Source organism: Populus alba, chromosome 8 (assembly GCF_005239225.2).
Source record: "Populus alba chromosome 8, ASM523922v2, whole genome shotgun sequence".
Lineage (NCBI taxonomy): Eukaryota > Viridiplantae > Streptophyta > Magnoliopsida > Malpighiales > Salicaceae > Populus > Populus alba.
This window is the reverse complement of record NC_133291.1, coordinates 18,172,452-18,193,846: the sequence shown is the minus strand read 5'-3', so window position 1 is coordinate 18,193,846 and position 21,395 is coordinate 18,172,452. Positions and strand designations below refer to the sequence as shown.

The following is a 21,395-nucleotide window of genomic DNA, read 5'->3' as shown; positions in this document are numbered from 1 at the left end:
AATGCACAGAACTGAATTTCCCTGTTTAAGCACAAATTCGTCAGGAACTCGAGAAGTCTTGCCCTTTCCCAACGCTTCAAAGTCTAATCGAGCGCTCCATGAGCTTGTTGTGGGCACCTTGCAGAAGAAGGGAAAAAAAATCCAAGGCTTTTGGGATTAAAAAAAGTGCATGCATCGAGGGACCACTTTTATTAATGTTCTGAGCCAATATCTGTGCATGCATCCCTTTTCCCCTGTCGTTTTGCAATTGTGTACTTCATCATACACTGTTGTATACATCTCCTTCAGGATTTTCCAGACTTTTTTCTTTTTTCTTTTTTGGTCTGGAATTGGATTTGTGCCCCCAAAGTGTTTGAAGATTTCATTGAATTCTATCAAATAATCTCCATCTAGAGGGTCTCAAGATTATTCAAGCATTATTAGATTGGCAATGGCAATGTGTTCTTGATTTTCATATCTTTTAGTTTATCACATATTATCTCTTAATTGTTTAGTATTATTTTAATGTTTTTTCATGCGAAAATCATACAAGATCACAATACTAAACAAACACCACACCTCACCTCCCTCCCTCTCTCTCTCTCTCTCTCTATATATATATAATACCATCCACTCGACTAAAAATACCCATGATCCAATTCAATTACGACATGAATTGAAAATCTCTGGGAATCAGAATTGAAATGGTCTCTCCTTACACGGCAAGGAAAGATACCGTTAGTAAAAAAATAATTTCGAACCTGAAGGTGAAAAATATATTATGATAAGTCCCTGTGAACAACTGTACAAGCAGTAGCCAACAAGAGAACCTTGCTGTCTTGTACAGTTGTTCAAGTAGCTGTCAAAGAGGAACTGCCAAAAATTTAATGCCTAAGTTTGTGGTGAGACAGGATTATACAATGAACCAATTGTAAAAGTGACCAATTGTATCTAAGATAAATTATTCTTCTCGTAATTTTAGGTTGTTAATATAATAATTATTGATCGTTAATTTTAAAACTTCTAGAATTAAATAAAATATGTATAAACTGATACATATTTATAAATAATAATAATAATATAAGAAAAACAATGATAAGGCTTGACAAATCTCATATGGCTACGGCCTAAGAGGATTATCACCAAGAAAGCATTATAGGCCTCGAAATGTGCCCAGCACCACCAAGCATGTGTCCACAAGTGACAATATTAGCTTTTATATGTATATAAACATTTGTGCTCTATTTAGATTTTTTTTTTTTAATATTAGCACATTTAAATTATTAAAAATATATTTTAAAAAAACAACAGCTCAAGCACTAAGTACATCAGATCTTACACCTTACAAAATACAAACTAATTATACATGAAAATTAAAACTACAAACGAAGCACAAAACCTTGGCGAATCACAGAATACTCAATGACAACTGCTAAAAATATTGCACATAAATATTTTCGTCTCCTCCAACTCCAAGCAGTCTGTTGACTCACCTGGGTTTGGAATTTGACACTATAGGATACATGACTTAACATGCAACTATCTAAAAGATAAATCATTTTCATATATAACAATAAATTTCAACAAAATTTAAGGAAAAAGAAAGTATAATAACAACTAGTGATAGAACTGATCAGAGCAAGATAGAAGAGCACGAATCAAACAAACAAGATCATGATAGAATGTACTGTGTAATGTAGCACCAGCAGCCTAAACTCTTCTACTTTAGCCTCTCACAGCTAATAATGAAGGAATGCCAGACAAGTTTGGAGTGGTGTTCCTATTGATGTCTCTTTTCCCATCTTTTGAAGAAGGTTTGCTGCCCAAAGCTCTCATTGGGCTAGCGAAAGCCCAACCCCAGCTCCTGCTCCTGCCATGAGCAAGAGGGCCAGCTCCTGATGATTTCCCATTCATATCTTCAGCTGATGATGAAACCCAATAGGATGATGATGAAGAGGAAGACGAGGAGGTTATGATAAAGCCACCGAAGATACCGCCACACCTCACCCTCCCTTTCATGTGAGAAGTCCCAACAGTGACGGGCTTGCCTTCCCTTTGGGACTCCACTCTTCTTAGAGTGCAATCACCAAACCCAGTTGAGATTCTCTCGAAGAAGTCACCGGAGAAGCTCCTGCTTCCACACCCGACGGATCTAGACCTTGACACCTTTCTATCGAGAGAGGTGGCAGAGGCAGTTGCTTGGCTGTTAGGACTATCATCATCATCCTCCACCACCACAATATTGTCACCTTTCTTTGACAAAGAAGAACCTAAGCACTTCTCTTTTGGCCTCACCGTGGACCCATTTGTTGCTGCTGGTGGTGGTGGTGGTTGTGTAGTTACAGCTAAAGAAGACATATTTTCTGTTTTTCTAGTTGAAGTACTAGACTTGGAGGAAGAGAGATAGAGAAATGACCAAAACCCTCTTCTCCTTGGGCTGAAATCCTCACCATCATCAGTAGCAGAGTTCAAGAAATGGCCTCTCCTGGGAGTTGTAGTAGATTTGCTTCTCTTGAAAACAATATCACGATCTGATGATGATGATACCATGATTTTCTTCTTCTTTTTAGCCAAAAGAAAAGGGATCCTGGCCCTCCTTGTGTAATATTCTTGATAGTGACTATTATTGCCACCATCATTTCTACATTTTGTTGTTGTCGGACGCACAGCAAATGATAGCGAAGTACCTGCACCTCCATTGCTAGAGCTACCAACACCAATATCAGATCTAAAAGAAGGAGAAGAGGATGAGGAGGAGGAGCCACGTATAGGTAAAGGAAAAGAAGAAGAAACAAGCTTGCCAAGCTTTTCTTGAAGACAAAAGGCACAGATCCCACCTGGGTTGTTTCTGTACGGATGGTCACTACATTGCATACCATCACTCATATCTTCTTCACCTACACCAACCCTACCTCCCTTGATATCCATCATCATCTATGACAATACTACAGTCACTGCAAAGCAAAAACCTTTATGATTCCTGGATAAAATATAGTACTAGTAAATCCTTTTCTTGATTTCTTGGTTTTTTGATACTTTTTAAGTGCTTCCTGACTGGTTTTTGGTGTTTTTGAGAGAGATGGGAAGATAGATGCAAACAAATGGAAGGGAACATGTGGTCAGAGAGTATAAATTGAGTGCATTCAAGAGTTTAGAGGGGGGGGAGGGAGAGTCCCCAGGAGCACGTGGAATACTGACTTAGCCAATATATTTTTAAATAGGTGTTGAGCAAGACAAGCAAAACCCTAGTAAAATATATCTGATCTCTTCTCCCTTGCCCCCTTCCAAACACAGAAGAATCTATAAAAGCCTGTCCTCCTTCTGAGAGACTGATAGGCCTCTTAGTTTGCTCTGCTGCTTACCATTTCTTATCTGTAACAGTACTCTTTTTTCTCGGGTTTAGAATTTAGCAGAGAAAAAAAAAGCGATGTGCACCACATCCCTTCCCTTCTATTGTGTCAAGATTTTTATTAAACCAGGATAGCGATTTTTATTAGCAGTGCTTTTTGAAGGAAAGCCGTTTATAAAGCCAAATGAAAAGGATAAAAGGTTTCTGTCTTTTATTTTTATTTTTTATATGTAATATTGAAAAGTCAAAAAATATATATATATTTTTTTTTATAATGAAGAGTCATTCTTGTCTATTAGTAAAAACTGCTAAAAGCTTCTTTGATATATTTTTATGCAAAGGTTTTTAACTGAAGTTGTATTAGCCGGCTATAATTAATAAATAATTTTATTAATATAAAATATATTAAAATATAATTAACTTTTATAAATGACTTTTTATTATTGGAGTGTACATAAAAAAATCATATTTATATTATTCTAAAAGTCATTTTATCATTTTGATTATTTAAAATAACATATTTAATGACAAAAAATAAATGATATGTCACAACTCAATTCCTGTATTCATAACTAATACATAGACATAATCTCCCTCTAAGTTCATTACCCATACAAACCCGAACATGCTTATAAATATTTTTTTATTAACTTAATCATAGTTTTATGCGATATTTATTATCATAATTCATTCAATAATATATATTAATATCTTAATACAAACCTTAATACAAATTCAATAAATGTGGAGCACTGATTAGATATAATTAAAAAAAACTATTAATTACAATTAAAAGAGCAAGTTCTAAAAGTATAATAAAAACGACTTATTAACAAAACTATAAGCTTGGAAAAATAAATAATGAGAGGGTTAATTCAACAACTTAATAAATAAATAAACATTTAATATACACCTATAAGGTAATACATTAATGATGAATATATACAAGTTTGACTTTATACTTTTACAAGAGAATTTCATAAACATATCATTACAAGAAATATCATAAGATAAGGCTCGTCATAAAATCACAATGCAGTGAGCAAGATGCTCCAGACTGGGATAATCAGTCCCCACGGGTTGGTGACACCTCTGACTAACTAAGATTTAGAACTATGATGTGTAAAAAGATTAACACTATCCTATTAACATGGGTATTTTGATTGTCATACCATAAGGTTGTAATCAAACAAACATAACCATTTCTTAAAGGCTCAATTCATAGAATTAATCAAATGAGGCGCAATCAATTCTAATATATATAATATCTCACACTAAGGATTTAATTTCAATAATTAATCATGTTTTATCATAAACAAGAGATATTAAATCATAAATATTACCATGAATCATGATCCATTCCATATTAACAATTCAAATATTTATATTTTTTTTTTTTGCATATGAAATATTATCTACACACCTAACTCAATGGTAGTAAGAACACAAAAGCAGATATTGAAGGAAATTTTATTAACGCTCAGCAAGTAAAATATTGGGAATATCTAAATACAAAAGAAGACATACTCAAAACAACTCAAAATAAATAACATCAAAGATTAAAACTTTAAGATTATAGATTAAAATATAATTATAAATGTGAAATGGATTCGTTCATTCAATCTCAAACATTTCCTAAACTGACCAAATTTTTTTAAAAAAATATTCACCCTTCATATCGAAACTTATTGATTCGTTGACCTAAATTGACCTATTAGTTGACCGAAGCCAAGCAAGCCAACCCGTTGACTGATTGATCAGGATTTCATAATCTCGATCCATTAGTCTTTCCGAAAATGCTAAATGTTCAAATTTCAACTAACACCTCAAAAACATAAACCTCAAAACCCTAAATCTTATCAAATTCAAAATCTTAACTACTAACAACAATTATACATATCAAAGCATAATGCATACCTTAGTAACTTATTTCTTCTAATTTTCTTTATTTCCCTCTCTTGTTTTTTCTTCTCCTTCCTCTTTTTTGATTCTGTCTCTAAATTCTGATTTCTCCTTTTCTGTTTTTCTCTTTCTATTTATATTTATGAATCTCATGCAATTACCAAAATATATCTCATTTATTTATGCCTAAAATCAACTCCTCCAAGGGCATTATTACCTTTTCCTACTAAAATCTCTATTTTTCCTTCAAAATATTTCATTCTCCCCACCTTATAAAAGTTTCATCCTCGAAACTTGACATAAATAGTTGAACACTTACCAAATTTATCAAAAACAATAAGGATACTTCTCACGTATTTGTCCTTAAGCTCCCATGTCTCTTCCATACGTGAATGACCTTACCACTTCACTTTTATTGAAGATATTTCCTCTGATAGAAGTTTCCTTACTTATTGATCCACTATAGCTTCCAATTTCATCTTATAAGTCACATCATCTACCAATTCAACTGGTTGAACTTCTAATACATGAGATGGATCCAACATATAATTTCTTAGCATCAAAACATGGAATATTGAATGAATAACTGACATTTTTTGTGGTTGTGCTAACCTATAAGAAACTACAACTTTCTCTAAAATCTTATATGGTCCCATGAATCAAGGACTTAACTTGTCTTTATTTCCAAACCTATACTTACTTGGTTGGTGATACCTTCAAAAACATATAATTATTTATTAAAAACTTCTAAGTCATTCCTTCTCCTATCTACATAACTATTTTTCCTACTCTAAGTAGCTTGAAGCTTCTCTCTGATCACCCCTATCTTCTCTAGGTAATCTGAATCAATTTTGATCTCATTAGCCTTTTTTTATCAACCTCAAATCAACAAACCATTAATCGACACTTTCGACCATACAAAGCCTCATAAGGTACCATCTTAATGCTAGCCTGATAAATGTTGTTGCAAACAAATTCCACTAATAATAGGAACCTACTCCAACCAACTTCAAAATTCATAACACAAGCTCTAAGCATATCATGTAAAGTCTAAATAGTCCTTTCTAACTAACCTTCCATTTGAGGATAAAAAGCTTACTCAATTTCACCTTAGTACCTATAGCTTCTTGGAATTTCACCTAAAACCGCAACATGAACTGTGGATTTCTAACTGAAACAATTGAGACATCCACTCTATGTAGTTGCACAATCTCGCTAATGAACAATTCTGCTAACTTTACATATTCATAAGTAATCTTAACTCGTGGAAAATAGGTTGATTTTGTTAACTTGTCGACAATCACCCATATCAAGTCATAACCCTCCTCTCTTAGGAAATCCTATCACAAAGTCCATTGTGATCCTTTCCCATTTCTATTTTGGAATTAATAATAGTTGCAACAATCTAGGAGGTTTCTGGTGTTCACCCTTTAGCCTTTACCCTTTGATAGGTCAAACATATAGAAACAAAATCTACTATATTATCCTTCATCCTATTACACTAATAGCACATCTTAAGATCCTTGTACATATTGGTGAAACCGGATGTATTGTGGAACTATATAATCTGCCTCTGTCATCAATTCTCTCCTTAAATTATCCACATCAAGTATATAAAATCTATTTCTATATCTAGCACATCATCCCCACCAATCATAAAACATGCAACTTTTCCCTGCATTACCTCATCTCTGATCCCAAGTAGCGAATCATCTCTCTTCTAAGCTGCTTTTATTTTATCGATCAAGTTTAACTTAATCTAAGAGTGAGCAATCATTGCTCCAACTTCATTGATGTTAAATATGACTCCTTCATCCACTAACACATACAACTCTTTGATCTTCGTACCTTCAAAATACAAGTTAAGCTCTAAGATAATTTTTTGCTCAAAGCATCGGTAACTATATTTTTACTGTTTGGGTGGTCTGTATGGTATATCATAATCATTCATTAGCTCTATCCATCTCCTCTACCTTAGATTTAGATCATTTTACCAAAATATATACTTCAAACCTTGTGATATATATATGAAGATCTCATACTTATTCAGCTGTGATGAAACATAGATAATAACCCTGCCATGTTGCATCGGAACACATCTTAACCCCACTCTCAAGGCATCATAACACATTGTGTAACCGCTAAAACCAGATGGTACTACTAAAATAGGCACTATAGTCAATCTCTACGTTAACTCTAATAACCTTTTAACATAAGCTTTAGAACAATGAAACTTAACATTCTTATGTGTTAACTTGATTAGTGGTGCAGAAATATGAGAAAAGTTCTATATAAACCTCCAAGAAACTTCTAGTCTATATCACTAAAGTAAGTCTAAGCCACTGCTTGATTGCTTCAATCTCTTGAGGATCAACTTCTATTCCCTTCCTTAACACTACGTACCCAAGAAATGCCACACTTTCTAGCTAGAACCTGCTCTTTGAGAACTTGCCACACAACTAATGATCTTTTAGAGTTTGAACCATCATCCTTAAGTATTGGTCATGCTTTTCTCTAGACCTCAAATACACCAAAATATCATTGATAAAGACTATCACAAATCAATCTATAAATTGCCTGAACATTATATTCATCAAGTTCATAAAAGCTGCTAGCGCATTCATCAATCCAATATACATCACTAAGAACTCATAATGATCATATCGAGTTCTAAAAGTTATTTTTGGAATATTCTCTTTCCTTATCCTCAACTAATGATACTCGGATCAAAGATCGATCTTAGAAGATAATAGAGCTCCATACAATTGGTCAAACAAACCATCTGTACGAGGGAACAAGTATTTAACAAACAATATTGGGGCTCCCCAAAAAGGCACACTTAGCTGGATGAACTTTTTGTTCAACAAATCTTGCAGCTAATCTTTTAGTTCACTCAACTATATTGACACCATTCTCTACAGTATCAATGATATTGGTTTGATACTTAGAACTAAATCAATGCAAATTTCAATCTCCCTTAATAGAGAAAATCCAGGTAAGTCATTGGAAAAGACATTGATGAACTCATTGACTATAACACCCTCAACTTTTATTATTGATCATACTATCATTTTGTCATATTTTTTTTAAAAGAGGTGAAAGAAAAAAATTTATTTCTATCAAAACTTTGATAGAGTTTCCCCTATATTATCGATACCAAGTTATTGACAATACTTTAACTTTCTTCATTATCACTGTCGTAAGGCGACATCGAAATGACCCTCTTTTTGTGCTACTTGAAAGGTGGTGTTGGGAAAGGAAAAAGTTTTGGATTTAATCATAAAATTATGATTATAAAGTTTATAAGTCGCCACCTAGTATTATGGTTAATAGGAAACCTATGGTCTACGAAAGTTTGTGTAAGAGACTGTTTATGCAAGGAAAAGACACATCTCCCCCAATGCTCCCTACGTAAGATAAGTTGCATTATTGTTTGATTGTTTTTCCAGGTCGTGTTTCTATTCATTGATCTTTATCTAAGATCTCTCTTGGTGAGAGTCTTTATCTTATTAAGTTAAATTATAACCATTCTAAAGTCTAAATTCTAGCATCGTATTTATTTTGCATTTTGTATCTTTAATACCTGAATGTGTACTTTACTGTGTAGTTTTACACCCCCAAATATTAAAGTCTATAGCTAAACCCTAACACTTTAAATATAAAGTGAACAAAATGATTGGTGAAGGATTTTTGATATTTTGGCCAAACCCTAACAGATAATCATAAACTAGTTATGATATCCTTTTTCTTTTGCATTTTTAAAACATGAGAAAGATGCATTTTTTTTTTCATGGAAACTTAATGGGAAAATTTTTAGGATTTGGCTATATGCACATTTGTTTTTTGGTTTTTTTTTTAAAAAATTTTTGAAAGAGAAAATTAATTTAAAAATTTTGAGTGAATTTTTTTTTTTTAAATAGAAAAGTTTTAGAGAAAACCAGGTATTTTAATACTAGATCTGTATCTTACAGTGTAAATATATAGCATGATATTATCCAAGGTTAGTAAAAAAAACATGTGAGAAAATCATAAATGTTTTGAAAGGACTTTTTATTTATTTTTGTTTATTAAATTATTATTATTATTGGGCAAGGCCTAACCTAGCCAACTGGGCCAAACCCAACCAAGTTAGGTTGGGTGTCAACAACAGCCCAATAAACCTGACTCTTTTTTTTTTTAGGTTGGGTTGGATCCAACCTAACCATTTAGGTTGGATTAAAATGGGTCCAGCCCAAATAAAAAGCTAAGAATTCTTTGCTACTACATGCAGTAGCCTAGGTGGCTTCTTTTGGGGAGAAAAAGAAGAGGAAGGCTTGCCTGGCCGGAGGAGAGTGGCCACCGGAGGTGTTTTTAGTGTTGCAGGGAAGACCGACGAGTAGTTAGTGATGACAACGACGGTTGAGGTGTGGTGGAGGAGCTAGCCAAAGTGGTGGCCGAGAGGGGGAGGGGGGGGGGAAAAACTAGGCTAAAACATGATGTTTTGCTAACTTTGCACACTAATTTCGCCTCCTTCATACCATGAAATCCATCTCTATTTATAGGGCATGGAAGTTGAAAAGTTTGGCCCTTGATTTGACTAAGAAGGATTCCAACTGTTAATTCAAAGTGGCTATCATGGTTGTCTAATTTTCTGCAAAAAGGGTGGTTGGGTTGGCTACTTTAGGGCGGTGCCACCACTGTAGAGGTGTTAATTGGCAAGAAAGAACTCTATTGGGGTGTAGTCAGATGTCAGACCATCGTTTATGTGCAAATTTTGTTAAATTTGATGGAGGGATGAATCATTAAATTCCTTGGTAAGGAGGCCACTCGAGAAGCTTTTCCAAAGAAGAAGATGAACAATTACTAGACAACACAACGTCTAGTCTTTTTCTTTACTGTTCAAAACGATTCCATTTTAGGGATTTAGGGTTTTAATTTAGGGTTTTGGTCAAAGTTCAATTTGGTCCCCCATCTTTTAATTTCTTTCCACTGTACCCCTAATTGACTCTAACCTTATAATTTTATATAATTTTATCCCTGCCAAACTTTAATGTCAACCATGAATTTCAGCGCTTTTTTTATTTTGATCTTTGGTCTTGGATTTAAGAAATTTAACCATTAATTGAGAATTAACTTTTTATTCTCTTTTATTTTACTCATTGATTTCAATCAATTAGGTTCCCATAGTTTGATGCCATATGCAAAATGGTCATTGACTGTAATGTTTTTCAATTTAGCCCTTAAATGACTAAAAACTTTGATTTTCTAGCAATTTTACCCCTGATGTCAATCAAGTGACTTGGTAAAAATTAAATTTGGTCTCCTAAAATTTCAATATTCTCAAATGAGCCTAAATTGAGCTCCCAAACTTAATTTTTCACCAATTAAGCCCCTAGAAAATTAATTTGATCAATTTAAAGTATAGTAAAGTCCTTGCACCTAATTAAATCTTTTAATTGAACCCAAATTAATTCTTAAACATAATTAAACTTTTAAATTAGCTTATGATTAAATCAAATTGGCTGATGAAAAATCTAATTATATCTCTAGGCTTAATTTTTATATAAATTCATCCAATGATCATGTAATTGACCTAAAATTTGCATCGTCTCTCCAATTTTGGGTAAAATAGGGTACAATTAGGCTTCTAATTCCATCCCAAATTACAATTTGATGTTTTTCTACATATGAAATCCTCTCAGCTCGCTTTTTCTAAAATCCTTATTTTTATTTTTATTTTTTTTTTATTTTGGAAATAAAGAAGATGAATTGAGGGAATAACCCAGAAATGGTTGATGACAATCACCATCATGATCGCAAAGTTCTACCATGCAAAACCATTCCATTCTTAACATTTCATAAACAGTCATTATAGTTCCAAAAATAAAACATAGCTATCAATTCATATGAATACACATAACAACAATAATATAATCTAACCAAACTAACTTAAATTCATAGAAGCCAAAAATAAAATAAGTCTGCCTAATTTAAACTTCCAATAATAAGTTTTTAGGATTTAAATATTACAGAACCTAAGGATTAATCTAACTACAATATTAAAATGAGACTTCAAAATGATTGTCATAACCTAGTTTTGGGTCCCCCCCTAAAAAAATAATATTATATTCATCTTTCAAAAAAATTAGATAAAAAGAAAAAGAAAAAAAAGAAAAGCAATTAAAAAATAAAAAATAAAAAATAAAAAATACTTGCAAGAGCAATCTAAGAAGGGTTGCAGACACATAAAGAACTAAAGAGGAATTTTAAAAAAGAATTGAAAGCCTAATTGTACCTCATTATACCCAAGATCAAAAGACAATGTAGATTTAAGATCAAATTAAATGATTTTTTTGATGAATTTGTATAAATGTTAAGTATGAGGACTTGATTAGACTTTTAATAGGCCAATTTGATTTAATCATGGACCCAATTAAAGGTTTAATTAAGTTTAAGAATTAACCTGGTTAAATTAAAAGATTTAATTAAGTGCAAGGACTTCATTAAACTTTTAATGGGTCAAGTTAATTTTATTTGGGACTTAATTGGTGAAAAATTAAATTTGAAATCATAATTTGAGCTTAATTGAGAATATTTGAATTTTAGAGGACAAAATTTAATTTTTACGAGTCAATTGGGTGAAATCAAGAGCAAATTTATAGAAAATCAAAGTCTAAAGGTCAATTAAGGGTTAAATTGAAGAAATTCACAACCAATAGCCTTGTTTTAAAAAATGACTAAACTTTAGGGACTTAATCCAGGTGAAATTAAGGGTGAAATTGAAAAAAAAATAAAAGTTTAAAGATCAATTATTAGGGATTAAATTAAAAATATCAGACTAAGAACCATTTTGTAAAAATCACAGAAATTGAAGTGTTTAATCAAAGAAGAGCAAGGGTGAAATTGCAAGGAATCTAAATGATTATGGTTGATTTGGGGTTCCATTACAAAAAGCCAAGGGTTTAGGGAACTGATAGAAAATACCATGAATTTAAAATACATTGTCTTCTTCCTTTGAACCTTAAAAAGGGCCTATAAAACCCCTTTGCAGAGCCATTTAATGTGTCACCCATACCTCAAATAAAATGAAAAGGACACTCTATGGTATAGCTCAACCCATACTAGACACTCAACTTGATTCTCGCTGGTTTACCACTTAAAAGTTGATAAAAAAAATTTACCAATAGAGGCTGACCTGATTAGCTTTTATAGCATAATTTTTCAGCTTATGATTCCATGATTTTAGAATACACTGTCTTCTTCCTTTGAACCTTAAAATCTGCCTATAAAACCCCTTTCCAAAGCCATTTAATGTGTCACCCATACCTCAAATAAAATGAAAAGGACACAATAAGGTAAGGCTCAACCCATACTATACCCTCAACTTGATTCTTGCCAGTTTACCACCTAAAAATTGATAAAAAAGTGACCTATAGAGGTTGACCCAATTAACCTTCACAACTCAATTTTTTAACTTGTGATGGTGACTTTTGGCTAATAGTTAAGATCCTTTACATTTGAATCAAGGGCCAATATTTATCTCCAATAAAGACTAGATATCACTCTTTTATCTCTTATGAATAAGGGTGGGTTTCATATACAAGGAGAGAGGAGAAAAGGGAGGGGGGGTGGAAAGTGTGCTAAAAAATAAGCATTTACACTATGTTTTTTAGCTACCCAACCAGTCTTGTTTCCTCTTCAACCTCCTCCTCAGCTGTGATCAACTCCTTCATGCCAATTGACATGATCAAATAGTTGATGTCTTATCTCAAGTACAGTGATGTTGAAATAATAAATAACCCGGCAAGACCGGGGTCAATTCATATGGAGGTCAACTATATAAATTACAAAGACTATATTTATAGATAATATAATAAAACAAAGAATTAAATAGAACTTTGAGATGTGAGGATTAAACAATGATAAAAACAATTGTCAAGGTTAGAGGATCCACTAATGGTATTAGAAATAAGTATAGTATAAACTCTTTTTATTACTCAACTGGAAACCACACATAAAAGAGGTTCCAATCGGATGATTTATCCGTAATAGTTCATTATAAATTTTTAACATGATCATATTAATTATCTTATTTTAGTAACACCATACTTTTAAATAGTGTCAGGAATTCATGATGCTAACTTATGTTAACAACAAATCAAGTTTCTCTCATAACAATGATATCGGCTGAAGACTATAAAGAATCAAGTATTTATTGTACCAAGTGTTATACAATACAAATCTAGTTAAGCATTTAACAAGCAATATATTAAGAATTAGTAAGATAGAAATATTAAGACATATTAATAACAAACTTTCTTGGATATCAATATTGAAGTCCATGCTGAGTTTATATTATACATATTCTAACACCATTAGTGAAACCTTTTCACAATGACAAATTAAACTTAGTTAAACATTATGAAGAAAAGAAACATAAATAAACAAGATAAGAACATAGTTATGATATAAGTTAACTAAGTATAGGAAAGGAAATGAAAAATATAGATGAGAGATTAATATAGCATGGAAGAAAACTTGAACATTACAAAAAGAGAAAGTAAGAAAATGATCTTGATTTGAAAATCAAGATGCCTAAATATATGAAAAATGCCTCCTTTTATAGGCTAAAAAAGACTATTCATTTGGTAATTAACTATTGAATTAGTGGCCAACTATTGACTTAGTGGACTTGGTGGCTTAGGTATGGATTTGTTTTCTAGAAAAAATGGCACCGTTACAATCCAAATTTAGCAAAGTGATATCCATGCAAGTTGTAGGAATTTGTCTCACCTTTCCACCAAAAAAGAATGAGTGCATTTGAACTTTTAGAACTTGAGATATGGGCTGAACACTGAATAGTGTCTAGGCTGCATAACAGATTCAGACTTCTCTTTTGTTGCTAAGGTTTGAACTTCAAAACAAAAGAATTGAGTCTTGGACTCTCATGAATGTTTTAGGCCTATGTCTTAGCTTTCAATCCATATAAACCAGACTGAAATCCAAGATCTATAGCTCAAGATATGATCCAATGACTAAATGGTGTTCTAGTTTGAATTGAACCAGTATCTTTTTTCTAACCTTATCCATTTCTTTGTCCTTTCATTTCAATAGTTAATCACATCAATCAATCCTTTGAATTGTGAGATATGCTTGCATTTAAAATAAGCATTTACCATAAATTAAAGCTATCTTATATTATCAAAAATTTTATTATAAAACATGCTTAAGTTAGAGAATTTAATGATACTTTATGCAATTTGATGATATAAAACCTTAATGAGAATGCACTTTGAAGTATTAATCACCCCCCAACTAACTTATTACTAGCCCATAGTAATTAAAGAGTTAAACTAGAAAAACAATTTGCAAAATCCATAAGCAAGACATTCATCATTTAAGCTTTCTCCTCAACTCATGTAACAAACACTAAGCCAATAGCTCCTAAATTAGTTGACTTTAGGGTATTAAGTGTTAAGACACCCCTTCGGACTTAATTGCTTAGGTTAGGGAGGCTACGAAAGCAAACTTATCTATGTTTTTATCATCATCAATATTATATTTATTATCATTTTTTTTTTTGTTTTCTTCTTCTTTTTTATTTCTTGAAAAACATATACTATCCCTTTCCCTTAGTTGTTACCTTTAACAAAAGAATATAAATAATATAATAATCTAAAGTGCAACCCACAATCATATGTTAAAGCATGTGTGTGAAAATAAAGGTTTATAAATTCTTGTTAAATAAGTATATGAGCATAATCAAGTGATAACAATGTGAGAGTTTGTAAACCTGAACATTTCATAAGAAGTGTGTGATAATACCTTGTTCTTGAATGTTTACTAAGATACATCTTAAGAGTCAATAACATTCCTCCTTACTCTGCCATCTTAACAATAACAGTTTCGTCAAATAGTTTTAATAATAACAAAAGGTTTTTTTTTGTTTTTTTTTTTTTTTTAACTTATGACTACTACCCTCCCCCTCAACCAAAATGAGACATTGTCCTCAATGTTTTAAAGTAGAAAGGTAGAGTATAGAAAACATCATTTAAAGCAACAACTACCAACAAACCTGAAACACACTTAAACAAAAATAAGAAATAACAAAACAGAAAAAAAAAATTATGTTATTAATGAAACCAAAAGACACAAGTTTTTACAAACTAAGACTAAAATCCAATCTAAGTTTTTTACGGCCTTCCCTGGTTGACCAGTCTATTTGACTCATGAAGGAATTAATTACAAAGATTAAATATTGCAATTAATTAATCAGTTGTTCAGTAGCAGCAGCATAGATTATGATTTGTTGCGTAAAAAATGTAAGAAAATTCTAGGTTGAAAACTGAACAATGTCTAGGTTGCAGAACAAATTCAAACTTCTCTCTTGTTGCTAAGGTTTGAACTTCAAAATGGAAAAATTGAGTATTGGACTCTTCATGAATGTTTTAGGCCTATGTCTTAGCTTTCTATCTATATAAACTAGATTGAAATCCAAGATCTACACAGCTAGATATGACCCAATGATTGAATGATGTTCTAGTTTGAATTGAACCAACATCTCTTTTGTAACCTTACCTGGCCCTTTCTTTGTCCTTTTACTTTCAATAGTTAATCACATCAATAAATCATTTGAATTGTGTTTAAGTTATATTATATTATCAGACTTTAAGTACAAATGATGATATAAAGCCTTAATGAGAATGCACTTTTAAGTACTAATCACCAATCATCTCCTTTTTCCATCATAACACAGCTCCCTTACCCGTATGACCAACTCCTCCACTTCAACCATCAGTATCTTGCTCTTGTTGTAGTAAAGAACACTATGCCAACAACACCTCTTTTGGCCAAACAACCTACGTTGCTAGAAAGAAGGCCAAACCACCAGTTCCAGTAGTATCCTGTCCAACACCTTTCTTCCTTCCTAGCAACAGCAACATCGTGGGCAGTACCTCCAGTGGCAGTGTTGAACACGAGCAGTAGTGGTCTTTCTCTTAGCCATGCCAACCTTCACCACCAGCCATCAAGAATGCCACTAACATTGTCACTCCTTGTCCAGGTAAGTCTCTTGCTCCTTCCATTCTATTTTTTTTTTTTTTTTTGCATGCAAGACATGAATTAATTAATGTTTTATTAATGGTAGCATTCATTAGCAATTGGGTAAAGTGGGCTGGACATTTAGCCCAGCTCACACGGCTAGGCTAAATCGATCCCATCATTGTATATAAAAAAGAATAGAAAAGAAAATCATTAGGCCTTTAGTCGGCCCAACCAGCTAGGTTGAGCTTGGGTCTCGAGCCTAACTAGACCAGTCCTAATGGTAAAGGTGTTTACCAAACACACCTTAGTGTCTTTCTCTTATTTTTTAATTTGTTTTTATTTTAATGTTTATCCCAACAAACCTAAAGAAAAAGTCCAAAAAAATTATGGAAAAAAAAATTACAAGGACCATTTTGAAATAATTTGTGGGTTCCTCACATATGTTTCCAGAAAATTTAACATCTTCTCTTCTTTTTTTCTGCACGATTTTGTTTCTCTCTATTTCTATCAATTTTTTAGCAGTTATGAACTAAAATTTGGCTTTTGGATGAACATTACCTAAAACCAAGTCAGAAACAAAGTCTAATTTGCAACAGAGTTTAAATTACAACATAGTTGTGACAACAACACAAATTCTCAAGGATTTAACCAAAATGACCAGATAAAGAGGAAAGAATTAAGTAACATTATGGACTTTTAATAATAAGAAGAATCCTAATGAAAGACAACAACTTAAGGAGGGAATAAAGGAAGCAAATCATGGTAGAAACAATCTCTTGATAAAAAAGGGGGGGCTTTAAAAAGTATGTAATGTAGGTTATAGTTCATGGCTATGAAAGAAAGAGAATTTCATAGGTTTAAAAGGTGTTTGAGTTTCAAAAACCTAGGATCATCATTAACTATTCACTTCACTCTCTTTCTTTTGCTATCTTTGCAACGACATATAACCATGTCATACATTTCATCAAAAAGTCTTGTTTCCTAAAACTGGATAGGAAACTCCATTACCATTAATCATAACCAAACAATGGCATATAAGCATGTTTCACTTTTTTTAAGGAATTTTCATTAATCAAAATCAGGTAGTGGCATATAACCATGCCTCACCTCTTTATAGAACTTTTTATCAATCAAAAACTTTCAATGTTATTAATCAATGGCAAGCATTGGCATATAACCATGTTACTTTTTTTAACAAAAAAAAATCACTTCATTTAATCAGTGGTTCAAGAAGTTCCATTCTTATCAATTATTGGCATATAACCATGTCACTCATTTCATTGCCAATCTCAAACTTAAAGAGAATACTAAAGCTCATTCTCATCATTTATCTCATGATACTCCTTCATCTTTTTATTGTCCTGCGTTTCAATTTGAAGGAAGAATCAAGGTTCACTACCAATCATTATCCTTATCATTTCCTTATTTTTGTTTTACTATCTTTGTAAAAGAATGGCATATAAACGTATCACACATTCCATTTTCATCTAAAGATCAATATTCTCTTAATAGAGGCCATAAAGCAACTCCAACTTTTCCTTTGATGGATAACCAATATAATCATTTAAAGACATCCGAGGTTTTCTCATAGATACCAAAAAATATGTTTACAGTTCTATATTTTCTTTTCTTACTTTTGCCTCTAACATCAACTTTTGGCATTTGCTATGCCTTTCTCAATTAAAACCTATCTTTCCCCTCATAGAAATTGTTGTTACTTCATTTTTGGGTTCCCACAAAAAAAATAAAAATACAAAGAAATATATATATCAAAAAATATATTTAGAAGAAATCCAAAAATAATAGGAGCGGGAGAAGAGAGAAAAAAAAAAAGAAGAAAGAAAGAGGAGAGGACAATATAGAAAGGGAGAAAGGAAAAAGAGTAGAGGAGAATAGGGAAAAATAGAAGAAGTAGAGAAGCAAGGTGACAGAAACCAAGATAAGAAGCAACGCAGAAATAGAAGAGAAGAGGAAGAGTGACTGTAGCAACACCACCGCCCAACCGGTCACCAGCATCACCATCAGCTCATCATCTTCTTCATCCCAGCAGCCACGCCAAGAACCTCTGAGAGGGGAAGGGAAAAGCGGAGAGGAGGAGAACACAAAGGCTTCATCATTTCAAAAAAAGCAAAGAAAAACTAGAAGAAAAAAGATCCAGCATTGATCGTCTTCATCATCTCTAGAACCAGTCACCACTGATCTTACGCAACAGTTTCATCACCATTGTCTTCGTCTGTTGCAATTACCATGTAAGCTTCACACATTTCTCTTCACGTTGCATTTTTTCTGTCAATGCATACATTTGTTTTTTTTGTATTTGTTATGTTTTACTGAACCTTACTACCTTATTTAAATACAATCGGGCCAATTTCTCAACCGAGTCGGTCATTTTTATCTGTAAAAAGGGAGAATACTTGGTCAATCTATCTATTATCACCCATATCACATAATTGCCCTTCTTCCCTTTAGGTAAACTAGATACAAAGTCCATAGTAATGTCCCATTTCCACTTAGGTATCAACAAAGATTGCAAAGGTCCTGTCGGCTTTTGATGTTCTACCTTTACTTGTTGGTAGATAGCACAACTAGTCATGTATTTAGCTATTTGTTTTTTTTCATATTTGGCCACCAATGCAACTCTTTCAAATCCTTATACATCTTAGTACTTTTAGAATGCAAATTAAGTTTGTTCTTATACGCCTCTTTCAACGATTCATCTTTCAAAGCCATGTCTTCCGGTACATACATTCTTTTCCCCATTACCACTATTCCATCATCTAAGATTTGAAAAGGAGTTTCAACCCTGGATTCAATCTTATATTTTATCTTACTAACTTCGATATCATTTTGCTGAGCCCGTAATATTTTTTCCCAAAATACCGATCTCACTTTCAATTGAGCTAACAAAGAACCCCCGGGTGCAATCTCCACCTTGGCATTAATTTTCCTTAAAGTTAACAATTCCTTTTAATCATAATCATCTAATTCCAAAGTTGATACCCTATTTTTACGACTAAGAGAACCTACCACTACATTTGTTCTTCCCGGGTGATAATATATCATATAATCATAATCTTTAATTAGTTCAACCCATTGTCTCTGCCGCATATTTAACTCTTTTTGAGTCATTAAATATTTTAACTTTTATGATCAGTAAAAATTTGAACCCGAGACCCATATAAGTAGTGTATCCACACTCGTAAAGCAAATAATATAGTGGCCAATTCTAAATCATGGACTGGATAATTGACCTCATGAGGCGTCAACTATCTAGAGGCACAAGCAATCACCCTCCCATGTTGCATCAATATGCACCCTAAACCCTTTTTAGATGTGTCAATATATACCATAAAACCTTCCATCCCTGAGGGTAAAGCTAACATTGATGCAGTGGTAAGCCTTTTCTTTAGTTCTTGAAAACTCTTTTCACATTTGGGTGTCCATTCCCACTTTGTTTCCTTCCAAGTCGATCAGGTCATTGGGGTTGCTATAGTTGAAAATCCCTCAATAAATCTTCTATAATAACCAACCAAACCAAGGAAACTATGAATTTCAGTCACATTAGTGGGCCTCTCCCATTTTAACATCGCCTCTACTTTTCTTGGATCAATAAATATCCCATCAACCGATATAACATGCCCTAAGAAAGTCACCTCCTTTAACCAAAATTCACATTTACTCAACCTGGCATACAGTTGATCTTCTCTCAAAGTTTGCAAAACCTCCCTCAAATGTTGTTCATGTTCCAAATATAAATTGGAATACACTAGTATGTCATCTATAAAAACCACCATAGACTTATCCAAGTAAGGTCGAAATACTCAATTCATCAAATCCATAAATACTGCAAGAGCATTTGTGAACCCAAAAGGCATCACCAAAAACTCATAATGTCCATAACGGGTTTTGAAAACGGTTTTGAAAATACCCTAGCTCTCTTAAGTTGATCAAATAAATCATCTATTCATGGAAGTGGATATTTTTTTTTTCACCTTATTCAACTATCTGTAATCAACACAGAGTCGAAAAGCTCCATTCTTCTTTTTTACAAATAACAAAGGGGCTCCCCAAGGTGAATTATTTGGACGTATGAACCCCTGTTTTAATAATTCCTGCAACTGTATTTTTAGTTTAGCCAGCTCAGTTGGCACCATTCTATATAGCATGTGGGCTATAGGGGATGTAGCCAGTAGTGTATCAATTGAAACTTCTATATATATATATATATATATATATATATATATAAAGAGAGAGAGAGAGAGAGAGAGAGATGATGAATGAATGCAGTTTTCGCTGCCGATGCGGAAATCGACAGAGACGCAGTTTTCGCTGCCGATACGGAAATCGACAGCGACGCAGTTTTCGTTGCCGATTCTGGATTTGGCAGCGACACAACCTTCACTATCGATATAGAAATCGGCAGCGACACAGTTTTTCGCTGCCCGATTTCTGGATCGGCAGCGACGCAGTTTTCGCTGCCGATTTCTCAATCCACAGTGACACAGAGCTGGGAGGGAGGGGTAAAACCGGTTTTAGATAAACCAAAACAAGGATAAGAACACACCTAAACCAACCCCCAAACAACCCATTTCTTTTGATGGGTAGTATAAATAGAAGGAGAAGAGAGAGAATGATCCATCTTCTTCCCAAACCAGCAGCTGCATGTCGTTCTTCCCTTCCCCTTTCACAACAGAAACTTAAATCAAATCAGTACAGAATGCTTTGTGAACTTGTGAGGGAGAGATGAGACCTTGAGAGAGGAGTGGGCAAGTGCATAGAGGAGAGGAAAAAGAGAGCTGGAAAACGTGAGAGGAAGAAGAAGGAGCAGAACCAGCAGGAGTAGAGAAAAGAATAGTGTCAAACCTTCCTCAAACTTAGTTAAATTCAGAAGGTATGGGTCATGAAACTCCTTTCCACTTTCCCTTAAGAATCAGAAACAAAAATGAAGAAGAAAAACCCTAAGAAAAATTGATCTAAGACCAAAGCTAGCTATGAAGGAAACTGAAATTAACTAGGAGACCTAGCAAACAGAAGTGAAATAAAGTCAATTTCAGAACATCTAACAAATCATAGTAGAGGGCTAGCTTTAACTATGGGGTAGGCCAGCATGCATGTGTGTGTGTTCTGCTGGGGTAATTAATGT

At 33.1% G+C, this 21,395-nt stretch overlaps 1 protein-coding gene across 1 annotated transcript; it reads right to left on the bottom strand.

Moving 5' to 3' along the window:
• Positions 1 to 1,294: 1,294 nt before the first annotated feature.
• On the bottom strand, positions 1,295 to 3,447 carry LOC118032859 (uncharacterized). The gene has a single exon (XM_035037639.2). The coding sequence runs from the start codon at positions 2,911 to 2,913 to the stop codon at positions 1,705 to 1,707; it is 1,209 nt and encodes a 402-aa protein (XP_034893530.1). The 5' UTR covers positions 2,914 to 3,447; the 3' UTR covers positions 1,295 to 1,704.
• Between the last annotated feature and the right edge of the window lie 17,948 nt (positions 3,448 to 21,395).